This window comes from Astatotilapia calliptera, chromosome 3, assembly GCF_900246225.1.
Source record: "Astatotilapia calliptera chromosome 3, fAstCal1.2, whole genome shotgun sequence".
Classification (NCBI taxonomy): Eukaryota; Metazoa; Chordata; class Actinopteri; order Cichliformes; family Cichlidae; genus Astatotilapia; species Astatotilapia calliptera.
In genome coordinates, this window is record NC_039304.1 from 38,186,048 (window position 1) to 38,211,189 (window position 25,142).

Sequence of the window (25,142 nt, forward strand, 5' to 3'; positions counted from 1 at the left end):
CAAACCAGTGAGAATATTCAAGTCCCCTTATTTGCCGATGTTCAGAGGTGGAAGCACAAAGTAAATACAGGAGAAGCTTGCTGTGTTCTGGAACTACATTGATAATGAGGACAATTTGCATTCTTCCACAGCTATTGCACCTGTACAGAATTTCAGATCCATAGCATGTATGGCTTCTTGATGGGTCTTGTTTTGGTTTTGAACCCAGTCTTACTTTGTTTCCACCCTGCAGAAACAAACCCACAAGGCAAACAAGCGAACAAACCGAGTTTGATTTTAAATGCGACTGCTAAAACCACTTGGCATGAAATTACCATTTGTGTACAACAACAAACATACCGCAGGGGACTAGTCGCAGAGTTATCGACAACCCACGGTCAAGTTGTCTTTAGCCCTGAACTTTTAAAAATAATTTCTTCTGCCTGCTTAATTACTCCCAATTTTTAAGGAAGTTCACAGACTTTTCCATAAACGGTGACACAAGATTCGATAGATTTCAGTAGATCATTGTAACATTTGATTTTGTTTACTCCAAAACCCCCAGTGATGTAAGGTTTCTTCACCATTAACAGACACTGCCACAATAGTAAAATTGGAACAAATCTTTGTTTTCGATTACCATTTACAGCATTTGCTTTTAAAATATTTATGCTACAATATCCCTCTATTGCCCAGGGTGGCTTGCGAGTTGCTCTGCCGGGCTGGGCGGCTGGCCTCTTCTGCATGGGTTTGCTGGTCCCCATGGACACAATGACTGTGGGTTGTTTTGGATGATTGTGAGCGTCTCAGAGAGGACAGAAACAGGAGCCTTTCTCTTACATGGTTTACTCCTCAATTCTCTGAATTGTGCTGAGATGAACAGAACAGAACTGTAGGTTTGTAGCTTGACCAGCCGCTGGACGTTGAGCAATTATAATTACCTGCAAGCAGCACAAGTAGGCAAGTTCTTCTGTTACTCTGAACGGAAGAGACCGGACAGAGCGCCGTTCCTTTCGTTTGACCCCAGTTGCTTCGTCGTTCTCCCGTACACGGGTCTTTTATTCGGAGGTTACATGAATATGCATAGGTCATTAACATATGACTCTACATAACACAAGAGTACCTTTGCTGTGTGTGTGTGATGTTGTGTGTGGTGTGGGTTTGTGTGTGTGTGTGTGTGTGTGTGTGTGTGTGTGTGTGTGTGTGTGTGTGTTTGTTGGCGGGTATGCTGATCAAAGGTCATAAAAGCACACAAGCAACATCCTTGTCGAGGAAGAGGGTAGACCCACCCTCATCCGTAATAACACAGTAAGAAGTCAGCAGTTATTATATACCAAAAAGCACTTAGGACTGAACAGACGTTAACCTACGTTAATCTACCATCAAAAACATAAGAGAAGGTTGACCTCTCTCATGCCCCAGGATTAGGTGTGGAATGCAACAAGCCTCTGTAGCTGTTTAAAGATCACCAACTTATCACTTACCAAGTGATTATACACCTTTAAGATTACTGGTTAAATTCTAAGCATAAATGACAATCAACAATAACAAACTCTACAAGAACATTTGAGTTTTTAACTGTTGCCTAGAATTTATTTATTTGTATTTGCAGTATTTAATCAATTTTATTTTCCTTAAGTGACTTTGCTATTTCCTTATTGTGTCATGATGGTCCTTTTTAAACTGTATCTCTGTCTGGCCTCTTCACCTCTTCACCTATCAATCTCGCTGCACTCTTAATCTCCTATGCTCTCTCTTTTTGCCCTCTCTCAGCATTGCATTCATCACTCTGTCAAATCCTGTTCAATTCTGTGACGAGGATTTACACGCATTAATTTACCAACTTATTTTATACATTACTCAACTAATTACTATTTGGAACGTGAAAATAATTGAAAATTTTTGAATATATAGATAGGATTGCCGAATTCGTATTAATGGAAGTAAGCTCATGAGCACTTTGAGCTCAATTGTCATCATTTCATTGGGATTAGTACAATACTCTGTTTTCAGATTGCGATGAATAGATGCCACTATCTTGCTGCTGTAGGCCACTCAGTTGAAGGTTTCACTTATGTACCTTCTAAACAGATTAAGATGTGAGTGCATATTTTTTTCTGTTAATGGAGTATTAATGTTATAAATAAAATGCAGTAATGTTACATTGATTTTCATGGACATATGAACTTGAGGTTGTTTATGTGAATCATGAGGTGTTTCAGAGAGGACAGCCACGAGAGGCTTTCTGTAACCTAGTTATCACTCCAGTCAGGGTCTGAGAGCTTTGAGAGAGAAAGAAAGACAACGCCGTAACTTTAGCCCCGAGGTGATACCTGAAGCACTCATTGATCAATTATCCTGCACTCTCTGAACGGCGTCATCTAACAATGCGTTTGATTTAAAGTTGTGCGTCTCATGTCCCGTCTCTTCTGCGCAGCAACAACAGGACACACTCACTCCTTTCCCTGTCTTATCTCTCCTTTTGCTTGTCTGTCTTCTATCACTTTCTCATTTTTTTTTAACAAAGCATGTCTCCAATTTTGAAAAATGTTTATTTATTGTTTAGTCCCAACAAGCCACCTTGCTTACAACACAGGGCACTTACAAGCTTGACGCCTGGACCTGACAACTATGCTGATGATATGTGCTACTAACAACTCCAGGCCTCTAATATAGGTTTATGCTAGTTATTTCTGCTCATCATGCAATTTGTGAGAAAATGAAATGTGATTTCAACAGTTGAGACAGAAAGTTTAATCATTCCATCATCTACTTCCAATCAAGGGAAGTAAGCTAGTGTATTTTTAGAGCAAACAGACACCATGAGTGTTGATCTGTTAAAGACCTGTTTGTTGTTAAGTGCTATTTAATTTGTTACTATTGTTATGTGTTTTCACATGTACTCCTATTGTGAATGCATTAGTCTGAAGGGATATGCCAGGCATCAGATCTGAAATATAATGATATTGACTGATGACTATAAGTCAGAGGATGAAACAGGGTACTGGGTGCATCTATGGTAATACCCTCTTAGACACACCAGATGACTCAGGTGAACATTTATTTACCAGACGAGTCACTAAACATGTGTTTTGACCTCTAGGGTTCGAATTAAGACGCTACCGATGTACATTTAATAATGAAACTGTGTCTACAGGCAGCTTTGTGGACAGCCCTGTTACAGTTTGGTATGGAAGTGCTCTGCCAGCAGCCTGAGATCAACTCAGAGGTGGGGGAAGGCAGCAGAGGTTCATCACAAGCAATGAGGCTTCCTGCATTCAGGACATTTACTCCAGCGATGCCCACGTAACGACACGCATGCATCAGGACCAGCCACCCAGCACATGTCAGGTTCTCCTTAGTAGTCTGGGACGTTTGACGGGTCTGGTCTGTCGGACTACAGACTTAAAAACAGTTGTTACCTTCAAAGCCATTTGACACTCAACCACTCACTTAACTTTCTATCAGTATTAAAATAACCTCAAGAAAGTGTCAAAGGTGAAGATTTCGTATTTTCTCTTTATGTCATATATATATTATGTGTGTGGTGTGTGGTGGGCCTGTGTGTGTGTGTGTGTGTGTGTGTGTGTGTGTGTTGTGTGTGTGTGTGTTGATGTGTGTGTGTGTGTTTGTGTCGTGGCATGCAATGAACGCCTAATGCTGTATTGTGGAAGCTGATCTGCTAGGCCAGGGGTGGGACTTTATTCGAATTTGGGCACACATGCAGACCGATACATGCAAAGCAAACTGGATCATACCATTATGGAAAGAGGCAGGCGGCAGATGGAAGACAACAAGTGTTGGGTGTTAACAGCCAGTGACACAGAAATGTGCATGTCAGGACAAAGTTGAAAGAAACGGCAAATGGATGCTATCAGGCTGCATTTCAATGTATTGAGGGCTGCAAGGCTGAGTGCAGGAATTTATAAAACTTATGACGCTGATAGAATGTCTACCTTTTTTTTTATTTGTCAGAGCCATTTTTCCATTGTTGAGGACCAGAAGTTTTCAAACTTGTCCAGGGCCTGAAACACTCTGTTGCTGGTTCTCACTGTAATCGTTTAAATAACGTTTGATATTGATGAAAACCTGAGCTGGAGTTATGGAAACCATGCTGAAAACAAATGTCAAAAAACTTTGCTATTCTCTACAAAAACAAAGCATGTCGTTGAACAAGAACATCATTACACAATTAGTGTTCTGGGGTGTTGCTTCCTATCTGCTTATTGTCTAAGATATGACAGGTATGCACATTAAACAAAGACTCTCCTATTTTCAGTTCAAAAAAGAGCTTTTAAGATAGCCTTGGGATTGCTAGAAAATAAATCTGTCAATGGCACACATCGATGCTGGCATCCTGAGGAGTTAGGACTACTGTGACAACCTCTGCAGGGTCAAAATTCAACTCATCGTCACAAGTATGACATGAGGGGCCTATCAAATGCAACAATAGTGAAGAAACGTCAAACCCAAGTATCAGTAGCTCCACCTGAAGCTTAAAAACTTTGGCTCGTTGCCAAAGGGATGTAAGAGAACCTTCTCTGCGTGCTTAACATGACAGACGCAGTTTAAGTTTAATGATTTGATTGCTGTACTCGGATGTTGTTTTATTGTTAATTTGTATGGGAGTGGATGTTTCAAATGAAAGTTAGGTGGATACAGACAGACTGTTAGACAGTAATAGGTTTAAACACAGGATGAACGAGTCACTAGTTTATTCGTAACCATAATGTCATCTTACTTATCATCCAGTCCCTTGGCTCAGCAGGTTGGGCTGAGTTTATCAAGACCTGTGGCTCTGATCGATATAAGACACAGGAGGAGGGTGGAGATGAAATTATGGAAAGAACACCAGCAGATGGAGGGCAGTCTGGTCACTAGTTGGCGGAGTAGAGGAGTCAGGCGATTGCAGCAGGGTTGGAGTTAAGGCGGGAGCGGTTGTAGACATGGTGAGGGTGGAGTACGTGGTTGTATGTTTTCCTGCAGAGAGAATCCCACCTGTTCAGGTGAATATGTTGGATGAATAAGAGGTCGAACGTCAGAGTGAAGTCCTCACCTGTGACGTGGATCCCGGGATGGGAGATCTCCATGCCGCTGATGTCCACCTTGTAGAGGCCTTCATCGACTGACAACATTGACTGGATGGTCATGTGACATGTAGGCTGTTTCGGATGAGGGGCCATCTTGTATAGAAGCAGTGGGGAGGTGGAGGGGTGGTCTATTTGTTCAAGAGCAGAGTGACGTCATCTCCTCCATCCAGGGAGGAAGCTCTTGCGGCATCACTGGATCCACCTCACACAGAGAAAACTACCGCATTTCATCCATTTCACACCAGCTTCCTTCAACCTAACTCCACACACTCAGCTTACCAGTGACTGTCAGGTTAACCATGTTACTGATGGACCCTCTTCTGGACTCACACCAGTAAACTCGGACTGTCCAGTGTTAAGATGTAGCTGAGCTACAGTGACCAGACCATCTTCCCATTCATTGGCACTCGTCCTGGTTTCTCTGTTTGTGTTTACCTCCTCAGGTTCATTCCAGCAGAGCTGTCGTCCTCTCACATCTCAGAGGAGAAAGTCTCTTCAAGAATGGCGCTTGTTGGGGGGACTCACAGTCAACGGCTGGAGCGAATATTCACGATGCTGCAGTTTAGTTTGGTAGATTAAACGCTGACATGCTTAAGGTTGTTTTCACTCCAAATCACTGAACGACGGTATTTTTTAGGTAGTTGATTATTGAAATAAGACACGTTTGGCTTACGAGATGTACGCCCATGAGTCAGTCTGCAGCCGTACTGAATTTCAGCCTGAGGGGAATTTAACAATGCTTTCACAACCAGAGAACATTACTATTTTATTTATGTAGTTTAACTTATTCCCTTTGGAATTCTTTTAGATCTAAAGGAGTTTAACCTTCATAGCCACAAATCAGTCGGACCTTTAATGGCCCTGGACTATGCAAATAACATCTTTGTGATGTTCCGCGCCCATGGTCCTCCTCTACGTACTTTCAGTGTCCCATCCATGGAGCTGCATTATATTGCCAATGAGCTGGACAATGTGCTTGGAGGCACTAACACTGTAGTAGTTTTTGGCATCTGGGCACACTTTGACACTTTCCCTATTGGGTTCTACATTCGTCGACTGATGTCCATCCGCAGTGCAGTGGTACGGCTACTGTCCAGGGCTCCAGGCACAGTGGTTGTCATTCGGACTGGAAATCCCAAACCTTATACAATTCTTGGCGCATTTGTTAACAGCGACTGGTACACTTTTCAGCGGCTAAAGGCACTCAAGGCTATATTCAAAGGATTGAATGTCCATCTGGTGGATGCCTGGGAGATGGTTCTGGCCCACCACCTGCCACACAGCATGCACCCACAACCTCCAATTATCAAGAACATGATTAATGTTTTCTTGTCATACATATGTCCGCCAAAGGGCGGATTCACTAGTTGGGCCGACTTCCTCATTTTAGGTTTGAAAGCGTTTAGTGGGTAAAGGTGAATGCTAGAACATGAATTGAGCTGCGGTTTGCGGAAGGCCTCGAAGTGGTTTGGCGATGGCTCCCGGGCCTGGCAGATCCCCATGCACTAAATAAGTGTTAAGAAGTTAAAGAATTGAGAACAAGGAGGGAGGGAGGGAGGGTGAGGCACATAAACAAGAATGAACAGCTTGCAGAACTGGGGGAACCTATATAGATGACAAACGGAAGGAGCGTGTTTGGAGGCGTGGTCCCCTGAAATTCCGACACATAATCTCCAATAGATGTGTTTCAGTACTCCATTTATAAACATATTCGATTCTCATCTAATCTATCTACTTCACTCTTCACAGTGCAGTTTATGAAGACATTACTCCAGTTTTCACTGTTCCAACGTGATGTCAACTCTTGCATTCTCTTAGACTTCAATTGGGGCTTTTTTTCTATTAGTGCTTTTATATTTACAATTCAAAAATTCTACTATCCCTTTTATATTTTCTGTTTCTTTCAATATTCATAATAATAAATCAAAACCCATTTAAAAAGCCAGTTTTACTTTTTAGTTATTATACCAAACATAAAATAGTAACATGAGGGGTTAAAAATGAAAAACAACCAGCAAAGCTGACATGTTCTAGTGTGTTCCTAAGATGGGAAGAACCTGAAATATTATGCTTTCTCTAAATGTGATTTTATATAATTATGTGTTTCCATCATGCGGGTCAACCAATTACATCACTCAGATTTGGTGCTTCACTGAAGGTTCAACCCATTATGTTCTTTTTATAATAGGCCTAGTTGTCAGTGTGGAGAGAGGCCGGTAAGGAAGCAGACCAAAGTTATCCTCCAAATCTGTGTCACAGCTTACGTCCATCCAGCTGGTTATTATGGTTGACTGCCAGCCCTGAATTTGTTTCTTGATTTTGCAAAATTTTGTAATTCTGTGTCTGAGAATGCCTCACACTCTTTCTTCTTTTGTTTCCACATTGCAGTCTGTTTGGAAACCAAAGTGGTTTTTTTTCCTATTCGCTGAACTTAGCTGGAGTGGATTGGTGATTACTAAACAAAATTATTTTTTTCTAAATAAACTGAAGTATCTCAGACATGATTTGTTGAGACTTGACTTGAGTGTGAAGTAGTTTTTCCTTTCTTCTTGCATTGTGCTTGCTAATTTGTGTCTGAAAGGTGTTTGGAAAATGTCATGTGACTATGTGGTGTATGAATTATTTGGAAAGGTTGTTCAGAGTTGATTATTAGTTTTTTTTAACATCATTTTCACAATATACAGATAGATACCGATTATTGTTACATTAACTTGCCAATTATGTCCAGAAGTGAAGTTAAATAAATAAAACTGCTTTCTGTTGTAAAGTACATGTTAAATTATAATAAAATAATACAAAATAAGCATTTAATTAAAATAGAATTAATGCCATTTTCTTTCACTTTTTTTTTCCAAATGCCAACACCACCCTCACCCTTGTTCTTGATCCTACCAGTGACTCCCATTCATAAAAATCTCCAGCTCTGGCTACTCGAGATACTAGAGCTACAGATGCCAAGAGAATAAATGTCCTCTCAGTGTTGACTGCAATAATTCAATACTTTATATATAATTAATACATATAATAAATAAACAAAACGTCCTAGTTCAAAGCACTAGACGCTGCAAGCATTTTTTGACTTTTTTCTTTGTTCATGTTAGTCCAAGTAAGTAAATCCTTCTTTGGGACCTTAGGATAAATCATATTAGGATAAATAGTAGGATTGTAAAATTTTAGATTTTCAGAAAAAAAATAACTCCATCAGAAAAGCATCTATGAAGTGAAACAGTTGGTGTAACAAACCTGGAAGCAGTTTTACATCAAATGAACAACCTAAAATATTATGTATTTGATGGGTGTAGATGCAGAATATTATTATTTTAAATTCATTAAAATTTAATGTTTTCTGAAAACAAGACAAAGAGATTAAAATGAACAACCCAGTTTTGAGAAACACTCTCAGCTTATGTATCTTTTATTCATACGGAGAAACAGGAAAGTGAACGACTGCAGAGCCTAGGGCACCAAACATGCTAGGACCGCCCCTGTTTGCTGCGCTCTGCACATTACTGATTTTGGTCCAGTACAGTTTTTATGCCTTAATTATAAAATCAATTTTTTCCACCTGAAATTAAAACTTTAGTCACCATCTTTGCAATTAAATAACTTAACATTTCTGTTCAGGATATTTATAAAATCCACTTATTTTACAATAATAATTTATAATTATATGATAATATCTACCGCCTGGGAGCTTGAGGGTCCTGCGCAGTCGCTTAGCTGGTCCTGTTACCTTCACCCTCCACATCTTCTCCAGCTCTTCACTGAGGCCTTTTTATTTCTCCAGCTTCTTGTGTTCCTTCTTTCTGATGTTGCTGTCGTTCGGAACCGCTCCGTCTATCACTACGGCCGTCTTCTTCTGTTAGTTGTGTAAATACAAAACTCAGAGCCATGGGGGTCATTTCACCAGAGAAGTCTGATTATCATCAAAGTCAGACTGAAGACAAATTCAGACTAAAACTAAACCAGAGGAGAATAAAACTGTGGGAACTGAAGTCTTTCCCTGATTTCCGAGCAGCTTTATAAATGTTTGTTATGAAGTTCATGCAAGGCAGTGATATCCTCTGCTCTGAAATGAGTGAATCTGTCTGTGAGTCCACATTTAACAGAGTTGCAACACACTGACTAAGAGTCAGTCAACATCCTTTAGCATGATCTCTTTTTGCTTGTATGGTGTTCACCACAGCAGAAACAGATGCCCCCTGCTGTCTGTGTGTGCAGTTCAACACTCAACTATTTTTAAAAATCGTTATTATACATATGAATCTCATTTTCTAGCATATAAGGTCTATCTTGCTTACATTAAAGGGTGGTAAACCAATTCACAGTGCTGTAAAAAGTATTTAGCCTCCTCCTGGTTTCTCAGTTTGCTGCATATTCTGCAAAGCAGAGTGGGTAAAATTCCTCCACAGTGATGTGAAAGACTCATTTACAGTTATTACAAATGGCTGATTGCCCCTGCCAGTAGTGACATAACCATATAGCAGGTTTGGGGGAGGATTACTTCTTCACGTGGCCCCAGGAAGGTAGGATAATTTTTTTCCCCTTAGCAAATGAAATCATCATTTCAAAGCTGCATTTTCTATTTACTTGGATTATACTTGTCAATTTGATTGAGGATTTCAAACATGCAAGTGTCTCAAACAAATTTTAATATCTTATGTGTAGTCTCCTCCACCATTTTGTGCACTTTCAGTGTTGATTTAATAATAACTGAATGTGGATTTAAGGCAGTTCACACATGAACAGTAGAGAGCAGCAAACCTCCAACTCTGCGTCCAGTCTGAAGGATGAGGCAGATGGGCTGAAGCAGAAAACCTGCGATTGAACAGTGGAGACTGTGTCCAGTTAGACAAGAGTACAAGTGCTCACAGCACCCCAACGCACCAAGAAGAAGCAGCTCTTCAACGCTACTGCTACTTCCGACGAAGATGAACGTGTCCAGAAGAGCCGTGCTGGGTTTGATTCTCCTTTGTCTGTCACCTCCATCTTCTGGAGGTGAGGTTTTTTCATTAGAATGATGTAAATCAGCCTCTTTTGGCTGAATGTCTGATGTCAGACTTGCAGCCAGCAGCGACACATGTATATACAGAGATGCGTATTTCTCCTACTTTGTACTATGTTAGATACTTCGTGTGCTGCACTTAGTGTTGGATTTTGACAGAGCGTGTTTGTCTTAGTGATAAATATCAACAGGTGGAGGACAGACAGGTGTTAAGTTCACACGTGTGAGTAATGAAAACCATCTGAAGGATCTATCAGGAATCACCACGACAAAAATATCTAATCAGCAGAGCCTCAATTTGAATCAAATGCAGAAGAAAATCAGAATGCTTTTCAATGTGGAGCACAATGCTGATCTTTTTCATCAAAACTCATTGATTCAAGATCAATTTTCCTTAATAGGCATTAAAGGGGGAATCATGAAATATTTTTTTTATTTTTTATCATGAAAAAAATATCAAAAGCGATGAGACACATGTTTCTGTTGGATCTGTGAAGATACTCTCAGCTCGGAAGGCTTTTAATTCAAGTGATTTTAATTCAAAAATGTTTCATTTTTGGGATCTTTCCATATCAGTTCGTTAAATACCTCTCACCCGATCATCCCAGATTTGCCGGGAAAAAATTAAGGCAAATATAAACTTCTCAATGTAAATTATGCAAACTTTTAGGTCCCTGTTGTAATAATTTTTGTTTGAGAAAATTGAATGTTCGATTACATATGAGCAGGTATCAGGGTGTTGTTGGAAATTTTGCTGATACTCTTTGTAGAGGATATTTTAAAATTCTTTTATCTAAAAAAGCACTTTAAGGACATCGCATGGCTGTATGAATGTGAACTCTCAATGTGAACAATTGAAATCACAGTGTAGCGGGGATTGATATTTTATGCACAAATTTCCATATTTAAGGCATAAACTTCTACTGTGCAAATCGTTGTTAATGGTTTTACAGATATTAAAGCTTAAAAGTACAAAGGTCCAGCTTCAGTGTGATATTCCCCAGGTGTTCACAGAAATTGAAATCATTCTAGTTTCTGTTAATATAATATAGTGTCTGAAAATTGATTTTTGACATTTTGGCATTTATTTATACATTTTCTATTAGTGTTGTAAGAGTGTTTTTTTCTGTGTAATTTTTTTTCAGGCAAATTGATGATGGGAGAGGAGAGGCTTTTTCTTTTTTTAAATTAAATTGATGCCTTTGTCTTTGAATTATCTCCATACTTTCAACTACTAGTCTTTACCTGATTGTGTCTAAAGCTCACATGTGATTTTCATTTAAACTATGTTTACTGCAGTCCAGCTCAGGTACAGGTAACTCTAATGGTACTGTAGATTTGGGGTGAAGTGGGTGACTCATCCTATCTGAGACACATCATGTTGGGTCTAAAAGCTTTTGACAGGAGACTGCTGGAACCAGACATTTCAGGGTTTTTTGCTGCAATGTAACATGTGTACAAAAACAACTGAGCAGGAAGTTTCTGTTTGAGGGAGGGAGACATATTTTCCAGTGTTACTTGATCTAATGGATTCTTACATGTAAAAGGTTTAAATTTATATTTCATTTCTATCTGTGTCGTGGGCAACCGATTCTCTCTAAATGTTTCTCCTCATGTGATTCTCAGTAATTGTATTAATATTCAGCATGCACTGTATTCTGGTTTGTTTGGTATCAGCTGTAACTCCAGCTTACTAGTCTGTGTTGTATTTTTTGTCTCTTTCAGACTCCACAACCCTCAAGATTTTTCCTGGAGATAATGTCATTCTGCCATGTCACGTTCCAAATGATATATCAATTGGGGCTGTGATGTGGACCAGGTCTTACTTGGATTCAAATATGTATTTTTTTACCAAAGCAATGCGTCTGATCCAGACACTCAGAAGTCAGCTTCTCTGAGTCGCATATATCTGCTGCATACAGACATGTGGAATGGTCAATTGTCTTTGTATATAGTGGAGGCGACATTTGCTGAGATTGGAACGTATGAGTGTCATGTCGCCCAGACAGGAACAAACAACTCTAAGGCGGCCATTTTGAAGACCAAGCCAATCAACACTCTCAATCTGACAATGGGTGAGTTTGTAGAAAAAATTAATCTTCTTCCTGGAAAACAAGTTCAACATATCCAGATGATCTTTTCCTTTATTTGGCTTCACATGAAGGTGGTTATTATATCAGTAAGTCTACACTGTATTTATTAAACTAGCTGCTTTAAACAATCAGAAATATTAACATGACCAAATTGATGTCACCAGTAATTCAATTCAAATCAACTTTATTTATATAGTCACAACAACAGTTGCATTGAGGCACTTTATACTGCAAGGTAAAGACCCTACAATAATAAAAAGACAAGAGAGAAAATATGATATATGACCCCCTATGAGCGAGCACTTCGGTGACAGTGGGAAGAAAAAAATATTAACAGGAAGAAACCTCCAGCAGAATCAAATTCAAATTCAAATTCAAATTTTATTTGTCACGTACACAGTCATACACAGTACGATATGTAGTGAAATGCTTGGACAACTGCTCGTGACCTAAAGAAAACAAAAAAGGAAAAGGCTATGAATAAGATAGGAAATAAATATGAAAAATTAAAAAGGGTAAATTTAACTAGGAAGGAATAAAATATAAATTAAGGTTAAAAATGAAATAACTGTACAACACAAATTAGAATGAAGGGTAAATTTAACTGGGAAAGAATAAGATAAAATATATAAATTAAAGTTGAAAATAAAATAACTGTACAACAAAATACACAATACACAATATAGAACTATATAAGAATGTATGAAGAAATATAAATAAATATATACACAATAACAGCAGCTGTACAAGTATTAACTGGAAATGAAGAATATAGTGACCGGTGTTGTGCAATCCACATTATGTCTTGTGCAGGCAAAATCCTTAAAGTGATTAGTGATGAAGTGAAACATGTCCAGAAAGTCCAGTGTGTGTGTAAGAACTGTATGTGTGGGTCAGTACTGTGTGGTGGTGTGATTGAGAGACCGTATCGCCTGCGGGAAGAAGCTCCTCCTCAGTCTCTCTGTGTTGGTCTTCAGGGAGCGGAATCGCTTTCCTGACCTCAACAGAGAGAACAGTCTGTTGTTGGGATGGCTGAGGTCCTTCACGATCTTCCTGGCCTTGGTCCAGCACCGCCTGCTGTAGATTGAGTGCAGGTCAGGGAGCTTGGAGCGGATGGTGCGAGCTCCCCCCTAACTCAGGGAGGGGCGGCCACATGCCATGACCAGTTCTGGGTGAGGGGGGTAAGATGCTGCGAAAGACAGCCAGAGATTAATAATAACTAATAATTAAATGGAGAAAGGTGTTTAAAAACATCCAGCATAAATAAGAGAGGATTCAGGTGATCCAAACTGGGAGCTGATTCCACAGAAGAGGGGCATAAAGGCTGGCTCCCATTCTACTTTTAAATACTCTAGGAACAATAAGTAGGCCTGCAGAGCGAGAGCGAAGTGCTCTAATAGGGTGATGTGGTACTACAAGGTCATTAAGATAAGATGGGGCCTGATTATTTACGACCTTGTAGGTGAGCAGCAGTACTCAGGATGTACTTTGTAGGACATCCTGATAATAATGAATTACAGTCGTCCAGCCTGGAAGTAATAAATGCATGAACTAGTTTTTCAGCGTCACTCTGAGACAGGATATTTCTAATTTTAGAGATGTTGCGCAAATGGAAGAAAGCAGTCTTACATATTTGTTTATTATGTGCACCGAAGGACATGTCCTGGTCAAAAATGACTCCAGGGTTCCTCACAGTGTTACTGGAGGTCAAGGTAATGCCATCCAGAGTAAGAATCTGGTTAGATACCATATTTCTAACATCTTTAGGGCCGAGTACAATAACCTCAGTTTTATTGGAATTTACACAGCCTTTACCACAGAGCCTCACTTCCCTCCATCACAGACATTGATCACACCTGCTGCATCTGCAAAGCAACCACAGTTGTGGAAGACCCTACACACCCCTCCTACACACTCTTTACCCTGCTGCCTTCTGGTAAGAGGTACCAGAGGTACCGGACCCTCATTGCCAGACTGCAAAACAGTTTCTTCCCCATGTCAGACTCCTGAACACTCAATGAGTGGACTGACACACACACACAAACACACACACGTTCATACAGGTCACTACTTCAAGCACTTATCTGCCCAGCCTCATACACACACAGTGCTCAGTCTTTTGCACAACCCACTGTCATTGTTGCAGTGTCTGCACCGTCTTGTGACTGTATCAGTCTGTTGTGCCTGTTGCGCTGTCTTTGTTTTGTTTTTTTTGCGATTTTTGCATACAGTGGTCGCTCGTTCATCAAAGGAGTTACGTTCTAAAAATAACCTGTGATAGGTGAAATCTGCATAGTCAGCTTTATTATTATTTTTTAACAATTTTATAGATGTTTTAAGGCTGTAAAACCCCTAACTACACACTTTATACACTTTTCTCAGACAACCTTGAACATTTTCACACTTTCTGTCTTGTTTAAATACTCTCAAAGTTCAAACCTTGGTAGAAAAAAAAGTATTATAGAATGAAACCAAAGATCAAACCCTGTTTTCAGGTCCAGAACATGAGAATAGAGCAGCTGCCAGAGAACTCAACATTAATGAATCAATGGTATGGAAGTAGAGGAAGCAAGAAGAATGAGTTGAGTAAAGTTTGACTTATCTGACTGTTTTGTTTTCCATAATGCGCCTCACAATACGGAAAATACGGTAACTTCTACCTTCCTTTAGCATGTCCAGAAGTCCAACTTTTTGTGCAATGGTTAGCATCTTCCTCTGCCTTTTGAGTGCTAGCGCAGGTGCCTTTGACGGTGCAAAATGTTTCGTCTACATTGTTGTGTTTGCTGGGGAGAAAACTTACAAACATACTGTACAGCACTTGAGGGCGACACTGCCAGATTATTGACAAGCTGAACGCATTCTGTACTGTACTGGAGACACGGCATGGAGTAGATTGATTGACAATGGTCTACAGCCAATCAGGACACAGAACAAATTGCACTGTTAAAAAAAATAAATAAAAAAAAAGCATGCAAAATGACACCCCAAAAAAATCTGCGAAACAGCGAAAGGTGAACCACGTTATAGCGAGGGACCACTGTATTGCACTTTATGTAGTCCTTTGTGAAAAACACTGGAGCGCACTACCTGCAATACCTACATTATCCTCTAATCACCCTAATAGAATATTACAGTCAACAGTACTGAACACTAGGGATGGGTATCGTTTAGGTTTTATCCGATACCAGTACCAAACCGGTACTTTGGAAACGGTGCCGGTGCTTAAACGGTGCTCGAACCGGTGCTTAAAGAATCAAGAACACAAACTTTGTCCAAAAACCTCTCATGTTCAGCTGTTTTTTGTAAAAAGATAACAATGTTAGCCTTTTCTGCAGCTATGGGGCATATATGGTATCACTCTTGGCTGGAAGCAGTGCTTAATCAATGGAAAAAAAACCACCAACTTTGTCCAAAAACCTCTCATGTTTAGCTGTTTTCCTCTTTTTCTTTGGTCATTTTAGCCTTTTTGGCCAGGGTGAAGGGAGTATCTGCCATCAAACAAGAAGACAGCTGCATGTAACTACGACGGTGTTTGCTAGTTCACCTTACATGCATTAATGTAATAACGTGGTTAGCCTACTCAATGTAAATTACACACGAACAACATTAAGCTACTCACGCAGAGAAGAACGGCTGCTGCTGCCATCATCATCCGTCATCATTTCTGCTACACTGGCAGGGCTAGGGGCCAGGACTCTCCTCTTCGGGTTCATGTTGCTAACTCCGGGTCGATAACAGGCACCACACAGTAGTTGTGCTCGGTGTGAGGTCTCGCAGCAAGCTATCAAATACGGTGCATTTCTCAGGTTTTAAAAAAACGCTATGCCAGGTGTTTCATCAGATTCGAGGTGTTACCTCCTTTGCACAGTATCACAGTATCAGCATAATAGCACTTGTTGCAGGCTGCTGAGTTTGCATCTTTTGCTGTGAAGTACAGACAGACTTTTGACCGCTCCGCCTTGGGCATTTTTAATCTGTAGCTCTGCTCTAAATGAACGTACGTACCTGGACCCGCCTACTACGCTTGCAAATGTAAAATGATTGGCTAGAATCTAAAGTGTATGACATCTCAGGAAAAAAAGAAAGCACAGAAATGAAGCACCGGAATGTGCGCTGCTTTTCGGTCTGCCATAATGGCACCGGATACCGGTAGCCATCTCTACTGAATACTGCATTTAGTTCCAGTAGGTCAAGCACAGAGATGAATCCACTGTCAGAGGCCATACGAACCTTAAACCTTTTTAAACCTTCACTAAAGCTGTTTCTGTACTGTGAGCTCTGAAATCTCTTCAGATGATCAGTTTATTATTTTACAACTACTCTTTTAGTCATTTTTAAGATAAAAGGACATGATGAATGTAGAAATTAATATAACAAAAGAGAAATGTTAAGCAACAATGAACCATAATCCAATAAATAGGAACCTGAGTGACATTTGACCACTCTGGAGCATGTTAGTGTAATTCTGTAATGTAAGTTTCTGTTTGAGGGAGAGCGACATTTTTTCCAGTGTTACTTGATCTAATAGACGATCCTTAGATTGTGACAGGTTTAAATTTATAGTTGATTTCTATTTGTGTTGTGGGGAATCTAAATTATTCTCCTCATGTGATTCTCAGTAATTTTTAAATATTTAGCATGCAGTGTATTCTGGTTTGTTTGGTATCATATTAGCTCTAAACTGTTTTGTGTTGTTTCCTCTCCATTTCAGAACCAATGAAAGTCTTCGCTGCACCTGGAGAAATTGCCATTCTGCCATGCGAGGTTCCAAATAAGGAGTCCATTGGAGCTGTGATGTGGACCAGATCTGTCTTGAATCTAGAAAAAGAACTTTTTTACCAGAGCAATGCATCTGATCCAAGCACTCAGCCGCCACATTATGCGAACCGAGTACGTCTCATGTATACAGACATGCAAAAAGGGAAATTGACATTGTTTCTGTATGGCACGACATTTGATGATGATGGAACGTACGAGTGTCATGTCACCCAGGTAGGAACAAACAACTCTAAGGCAGCCATTTTAAAGACTACGCCCATCACAATCATCAAGCTGACAATAGGTGAGTTTGTAGAAGAAATGAATCTTCTTCCTGGAGCCTGTACTACAAAACAAGTTCAACATATCCAGATTATCTTTTCTTCATTTGGTTTCACATCAGGGTGTTTATTAGATCAGTAAGTCAACACTGGGTTTATTAATCTAGCTGCTTTAAACAATCAGAAGTTCAGTTTCTGTCCAATGTCAGCAGAGTGACTTACAAACACAGTGAAAACTGTCACATTATCTGTTAAAAGGGCTGGGTATCGTCACTGATTGTAATAAAATACAATTCTGATTCAAAAGTCCTGAATCGATTTGATTCGACTCAATTCAATTTAGACTCTGTCAGAACTATTATGCTTCTGGTCATTTCTCAGTGCATACCCATATTTTTATATCTGTGTAGAAAAACAAAGCTGACACTTGTGAGACTTCATCAGAGGTGTAACCATCACAGCAGCATACCTTTGTATCAATGTTACTGAGGATAAAACACAGAATAGCAAATTACCTCCTTAAAAATATTCTGCAGTAGAACAAAAACGGAAGAAAACCCAGAATCAACATATGAACATTACCTGATGCTGCTGAAGTGAAGCAGAGGGCGTAATTTGTAAAAGATGCTGTCGAACCCCGACTTACGAATACCCCATTTAACGAAAAATTCAAGTTACGAAGGCACTGAATGGCAATATTTCTGCCCGTGTTACGGCAAAATGACCGTGTAACGAAATCCACTGGCTCTGATTGGCTGAGCCTACAATGCCTACCGGATCATGTTACAACCCCTTGAACGACCTATTGTTGTTAGCAATTAGCCTATAGCTTATCATTCAGCATCACCTCACTCACTGGGTGCTTCGACTTACGAAAAGTTTCGACTTACGAAAGACCCTCGGGAACAAATTAATTTCGTAAGTTGGGGTTCCACTGTATTAGGCTTTTTTGTCATTAAAAGAAGAAACAAACAAAAAAATAGTGGTGGAGAGCACTGAACAGCAGAGTCGTAAGCGAATCGTGTAATAAACAGAGATTTCTGATGGTAAACGGCTCTGAGTACACTGAGAGAGAGCACTGTGCAGGAAGTAAAGATTTAAACACAAAGATGTAAACATAAAGTGTTTACATCTTTGTGTTTACAACTTTGTGTGGAACAAAATCAATCAATCAAAAATTAATCAATATCGCATTATTCAAACTAAAAATGATTTGAATCTGGAAATTGATTTTTAAACCCACCCCCAATTGTTGGCTTCTGTCCTGAGTCTAAAGACTTGCTTGCTTTGTTGACTATTGATTCTAAATTGGCTGTAGGTGTGAATGTGAGAATGAATGTTTTTTGTGGTTCTGTGTGCCGCCCTGTGATAGGCTGCCTACCTGTCCAAAGTGTACTGATGCTCAAAAGAAGCCAACATGTAAAAACTGCTGTTCCTCTAGGTGTCACTTGAGGGTGGATATCCTCGGTAAATCTTAGATATGGTTGTGTTGAAATATTCCAGCAGATCAGCAGTTTCTGAAAAACTGAAATAACCCAATTGCTGTTGGTGCCACATTAACAGTCACTCATATCACCTTTCTCCCCCATGCCTAGTTTCATTCAGTTAAAACTATGAAAATGGGTGACTAGATGCCTGAACTGATGAGCAGCTGAACATCCTGTACCTAATGAAGTCAGTAATAAAGTGAATGTGAATTTCTTACTGATGCTGTTTTCCAGATAACTGACTGATCAGCCTTAGGTCTGCAATTGAGTTTCACGTGGTGTTGTAGCCCAATAAGAAGTGAACCGCTTTCCTAAAGCTGCATCCAAACTGGAATTGATTAAGTCGTTGCACATTGCTTTGAAGACGACCGGTCACATGCACACATCCCATAATTCCATTGCCTAGGTAACCTCAACTGTATTTACTTCCAGGTCAAACGTCACTCGGTGGTACACTGCATACTGCATTCTCATTGGTAGTAGCTTCAAGCACTCACCGCTCACACTCACCTGTGTTGAAGGTTACTTTGCCTATACTCATCTGAAGTCATCCAATGCCATTAACTTTTCATTGAACCAGAATCCACTGTGAATGTAGCTCAACGCTGAAAACCCAGAGCTGACTCTTTGAGATCCAAAGCTTGCTTTGTAGTACAGGTGTCAGATTGTTGTTGTGAGAAAGGAACATGCATTTATTTATCTTTTAATTTAATTTTATGTATTCTTCTGTAAACATGTTGTTGATGAGACTGCATAAAGCAATAATAGTACAGGGTGGGCCATTTATATGGATACACCGTAATAACATGGGAATGGTTGGTGATATTAAAGTCCTGTTTGTGGCACATTAGTATGTGTGAGGGGGCAAACTCCTCAAGATGGGTGGTGACCATGGTGGCCATTTAGAAGTCGGCCATCTTGGATACAACTTTTGTTTTTTCAATAGGAAGAGGGTCATGTGACACTTCAAACTTATTGGTAATGTCACAAGAAAAACAATGGTGTGGTGTGAGGAGTTTGCCCCCTCACATATACTGATGTGCCACAAACAGGACTTTAATATCACCAACCATTCCCATGTTATTATGGTGTATCCATATAAACGGCCCACTCTGTAGATCATGTCTGACACCTCTCTTCTAATTCTCACCAACAGTACCAGTACCAGAAGGGTTTGAGATTGACCAGAGATTGGAAGCGTGTGATCCAGCTACATTTTTTCAGCCACTTGTTTTTGCTATGGGAGCTACTGTTGTCATCATAGGTATTTTGAAATATTGTGTTTGCTGGCATAAGGCAGCTCCATGCATAGCCAAACTGCTTATTAAAGAATAATTTTTTTCTTCAAACATTTTGAACTTCTTCAGTGTTAGGTTTAGTTATTAATGTATTTCTGTTCATGTAATATTGTTTAACAGTTTGTTAAAATTAACTGTAAAGAGCCCAGGTGGTATGTTATATGTTTTGTGAGGGTTTTTTTGGTCAAACATTGAGGGTTGGCTGTGATGTAGGATTTAGGATGGTGGGAAAGAAAGACAGCAGGCTGAGCTGAAGGTCAGAGAGTTGGAGATGTTAAGATTTTGATTATGAGAGACCAGAATTAAAAAAATAAAAAATAGAAATTAGTACATTAGAGGAACAGGCAAGACAGAGCAGTTCAGAGACAAAAAAAAAAGCAAAGTGGAAACAGTGGAGATACAATGTTTATACTGGACAAATGCTTTTGAAGATGGAGGAAGACCACAAAGAAGATTTGTGGATTGAGTGAAGAAGGATAGCAAGAGTGCTAGTGTAATGAGAAGCAGGTAGATGATCCCAAAATAAATTTGCCTTGCCACATGTAGTGTTTCCTGTCTACGTTAGCATTAGTTTTATTGTTTCATGTGCAGCTTCTGAGCTTTCTGAGAAAAAAAAACATGTTGCTTTTAAAAAAAAAAGGAAAACTTTATGTGGTTTTAATACTACACATGATAGCAGTGTGACTAATGCAGACAGCAATCGTAGCAATGGTGGATGAATTTTCTGGTTCTCCAACATCCAAAAAAACCTAAAAATAAATGTAGCTTAGAGTAGTTTTCAAATCCAGGCTGCAGACAATCCAAGTGCACTCTTATTGTTTTTCATGTTGAAATATGTGTAAATGTTCAAATGTAGTCATTAAATGTTTAAATTTCCAGTGTATGTATAAGTGTTGGAAATCACAAAAACTGTTTTCACTGGATATATAATGTGTCTTTTCTGTTTGATTGATATTTGTATCTTTATTTGATTAATTAGATGTAAACATTAAATGCATCATTTGGCCAGAGTCTAGGTTTGTCAGCATGAAGTAAAAATGAAGTTGGGTAAAATGAGGAGTAAACAACCCTGAACAGGAAAAAATAGTTTTTTCCCTTTTTTATGAAAGATAAATATAAATAATGGTCTACAATGAAGCACAGTCCTCAACCCACTGCACTCAAGTAGAGTATTTACCTGTTGCCATGGTGAATCTATTTATGACTATCCGTCGAAGCACTCAGCTTTGAGTGAATCAGCCTTAATCATCCTTCCTAGAACTGCAAACTGTTACATTTTTTTCTAACGTCATCATATTTACACTGATTCTTTCATGAATTTTATGTTTTAGAAAGTTTATTTTGACATACTGTATTAACACAATTGATCTAAAATCAGACAAAAAACATAAAATCAAAGTAGAAAAAGTTACATTTTTTTATTGTAACAACCACAAACATGTTTAATGAATCATATTTCATAACTTTAAATGCAAATATAAATTGTCAATTTTAAAATCATATGCACAAGTTTTGCAAACAACAAAGTTATTTGCATCCATTTAACTTTTACCTTGATTTTTTAAATAACCATTTCAAACTATTTACAGAACAATCAGCTGTTCTGCATTCAATAAGATGCCACTCCAAAAAAATAATTTCTGTCCACTATAAAGGAGAACATCGCAGCCTGATACCTGCAGGTCTGACAGCAGCAGGTGTAACACTCCTCTTTTATACTTGGAGACAGCAGTCACCTCATTGTTCTGACACACAACACAAAACTATCCACAACACTACACACTAACTACACAAGACAACACATTAACTACACACTCCAAACACGCTAAACGCCACAAATCTCTCACATCTCAAAACTCGCTTTCTCTCTCTCCCAAGAGAGAGACCAATATAATTAACAATATCACGATGATATATGTGACTATAACAGTAAATACTAAATATTAAACATTATTGTGCAGCACATAAGATCAACAGAACACAGTGTGCTTTGAGGTAGGAGCCAAAAAGGGTGTAGTTTGTGTGTGTGATCACCCGTGTGTACACCTGTGAGCATGGACGCGCTTGTATTTAAAAGGTTCCTTCATGTAATGATCTGCTAGAGGGTGTGGGGGGGCCACAGCCCCGTCCTCCAGGGCATGAAGCAGGTATGGAGGAGATCAAAACTCCAGACATCCAGAGGCCCCCAGAACACAAGAGACCAAGGAAGACCAACAGAGGGGCAGCCGCGCCACTGTCCCAGAAAGAGCTGAGGAGAGTCCCAGATGAGGGCTCACTCAGCAGCCACGGAGCAGAAGCCAGGGGGGGTTGCAGTGACGCGCCCGTGAGCTCCGCCGACAGCCAGCTGTGCCTGAGTGACCGAGCCCCAGGCCGAGAGGCCGGGGGCACCCCACCTCCGAAGAGGCCCTAGCGAGCCCCAGGCTCCAGGCCCCGATAAGCGGCCACCAAGGAGTGAGCCGGTGTGTACCTGGACGCCCATCCCCGGACACAAACAAACCAACAACGCACCGATGTCTGAGGGCGTCTGCCACTGGCAGGGGAAGTGGTGGTGGGAGATAGGCCATCTCGTGCCAAAACTTCTGTACTGGTGGACAGAACCAAAGAGCGTGGATATAATTGTCCGGTGAATTGGTTTGGCAGTGTGAGCAGTTATTGGTAGACGTAAAGCCCATCTTGAACATCCGATGACCTGTATAGTGCACTCTATGTAATATTTTGTATTGAATTAATTGAAGACTGGGATTTCTAATTAAATGAAAGGTTTTTAAGCAAATCTGAGACCAGAAGTTTTGGTCTAAGTTAACTGATAAATCCGCTTCCCATTTTGCAATAGGAAGTGATATTGATTCATCTGTTTTAGAAAGCATTCTGTATATTTTGGATAGTAATTTGGGGGGTTTAAGAGTAAGAAATTGAACCACACTTGGTGGTGTTTTTAGTTCAACTTGACCCGGTTTAAATTTCTTTTTTACTATGGATTTAATTTGTTGATATTCTAAAAATCTTTTCTTGTTGATCCCATATTGTGTAACTAGTCCGTCAAATGAAATAAATTCTGTTCCTTCTAGTATATGTTCTAAATATTTGATTCCTTTACCACTCCAATCTGAAAAGTTTATCATATTATTGTTTTGTAATATGTCAGGGTTGTTCCAGATAGGTGTACGTTTGCATGAAGAAACCCCCCCCCCCGGAAACATTCCAATTAAATCACTGACGGAGAGTGACGGTGTTAATTCTGCTATGAAATCACACTTAAGATGTGATTTGATACTCATAAGTTAAACAGATGTTAATGCAAGTTAGTGTGAGTGGATAGGGAAAGGGTGTAGCGGATTCTTATCTGGTCTGAAGTTAATACAGCCACGGAGAGATGCTGGGGTCGTGGTAAAGCTGTCCATCCACGTCCACAGCGTGGGAGCCCTTCTGGATGAAGCCGCGTCGGATTGGGAAGAGGACCCTGTGTCATTCCAGGATCTCTTTTGGGAACTGGTCGTTTACGCTGAAGTCCGTTCCTTTTAATTCCCTTCCGCGACTTTTCACCTGTTCCTTTTGTTTGAAGTGGCCAAATTCGGCCACAATAGGATGTGGTCTCCCGGTCGCAGCCCGCATGGGGCCGATGCGATGCACTCTATCAAAGGCGATGTTCTTCACCGTGTCCTCCGGCAGCTTCAGGTGGGTTTTGATGAAGCTTTTTACTGTAGTCTCTGCGTCCTCTCCAGCGGCTTCTGAAGTACCAGAAAATACCAGATTATCACGTATGCCACGAGTTTGTAGATCAATAACTGTCTCTTTCATTTTGTTATTTTCTCTATTGAGCTGGGTAACATTCTCTGTGAGACATTTCACCGACTCCCTTAGCGTGGCATTTTCAGCAGCGAGCGTTTCCACCTGCTGCTGATTCTCGCAAGCATTTAAATTCTCGGTGAAGAATCTCCATCAAGGACTGTCATGACCCTGTGCCTTCTCGGCTGACTCTGTATGGCTACAGGTGTTTCTGTTGTGCTGCGTCTCTCTCTCCTCCTGCGCTCTACCGGGGCGTAGTCATGACGACTCCAGCCCCTGGCTCAGACACCTGCAAACAATCGTCTCATCACCACGCTCACTTCTTAAGGCGGCTGCCGAGAATGCTTCTTCGCTGGATTATTGTGTAACACTTGTCAGTGTCATTGCAAGTCTGAGCTTTTCCACGAGTTTCTTTCATGCCGCAACTTACCTGTTCTTCCTCCCTGTGCCAGATTTCTCGTCAGCCTGAGGACCGCTGTTTGGTGAGCTAAAGCCTGAGCATCAGCGAAGGATTGTGTATATAGCCCCGTGTGTCCCCTTCCCGTGCCTGTGTTCTCCGAAGACCCTCTTCCCGTACCCCCTCACCTGTATATATCTGCACCTGGTGTCTGTGTAAAATAAATTGTGAAACTTTACAAAGGGTCTGCCTCTGAGTTTCTCCTGAGCCTGACAAGGACAGCCTTGCATCGAAAATGGACAATCGTTTGTCGATTGACTCCAGTATGTCGGCAATATCTTTGCCGGCTGGCGATGTTGAGCCGGGGGAATCTGCCGGGTAAAGTCTTTTCGACGACGGTGTCTCAGATTTGGCTGGGGAAGCACTCTGGGCCTTCTTCATTACAAGATCCTGGAAGCACTGATTGATGTAATCTTGGAGAGCCTCTAAACTCTCCCCGTTGTCAAGGGTGTTGGAGATGATTTAGACAAATGTTGTTAGTTATAAGACAATTGATAAGTGTATTTGGTAATACTGAAGCTTAAAGGAATTTGTTCAATTCTAAACTACCATTCGCTTTAATTTTCCGCCAAAATCTCCGGCGTCTGACGTCAGTTACAACATGAGTCGCTTACCTTGTCCGTCACTTCCGTCACTTACCTCTCACGCAGAATCAGCTTTGTCTTTCTCGGCTTTCTCACCAGCTCTCCTGGTAAGAAAGCCGTTATAGATTATAGAGTTAAAAACTCATTATAGAGTTAAAATTATGCAGAAGTCCTGGCTCAGATGTTAGTTTCATGCTGTAAATGTTTTGTTGTGACTGTAAATTGTTATTGACCTTGTCAACGTGTTTAACTTACTGTTGGGTAACATGTGATTGTAGTTATGTATTAAAACGTTTACTACCAGTGTACCTGTTTGTGTGTGAC

At 40.2% G+C, this 25,142-nt stretch overlaps 1 protein-coding gene across 3 annotated transcripts; it reads left to right on the forward strand.

Annotated features, from left to right (window-relative positions):
* The first annotated feature begins 11,922 nt into the window (after window positions 1–11,922).
* Window positions 11,923–24,309, forward strand: LOC113019486 (uncharacterized). Of its 3 annotated transcripts, none has more exons than XM_026163244.1 (4): window positions 11,923–12,149; window positions 16,879–17,229; window positions 19,850–19,957; window positions 24,230–24,309. In XM_026163244.1, the coding sequence occupies exons 1-4, from the start codon at window positions 11,999–12,001 to the stop codon at window positions 24,244–24,246; spliced, it is 627 nt and encodes a 208-aa protein (XP_026019029.1). In that variant the 5' UTR covers window positions 11,923–11,998; the 3' UTR covers window positions 24,247–24,309. The 3 variants fall into 3 exon arrangements, with proteins under 3 accessions (XP_026019029.1, XP_026019030.1, XP_026019028.1); XM_026163245.1 differs by having other exon boundaries at window positions 16,879–17,159; XM_026163243.1 differs by lacking the exon at window positions 24,230–24,309 and having other exon boundaries at window positions 19,850–20,821.
* The last annotated feature ends 833 nt before the right edge of the window (window positions 24,310–25,142 follow it).

Coding starts and splice junctions, on each gene's coding strand:
- LOC113019486 (XM_026163243.1), top strand. CDS start 11,999: ATGTGGAATGGTCAATTGTCTTTGTATATAGTGGAGGCGACATTTGCT. Junction 12,150..16,878: donor CACTCTCAATCTGACAATGG/GTGAGTTTGTAG, acceptor TCTCCATTTCAG/AACCAATGAAAGTCTTCGCT. Junction 17,230..19,849: donor AATCATCAAGCTGACAATAG/GTGAGTTTGTAG, acceptor TCTCACCAACAG/TACCAGTACCAGAAGGGTTT.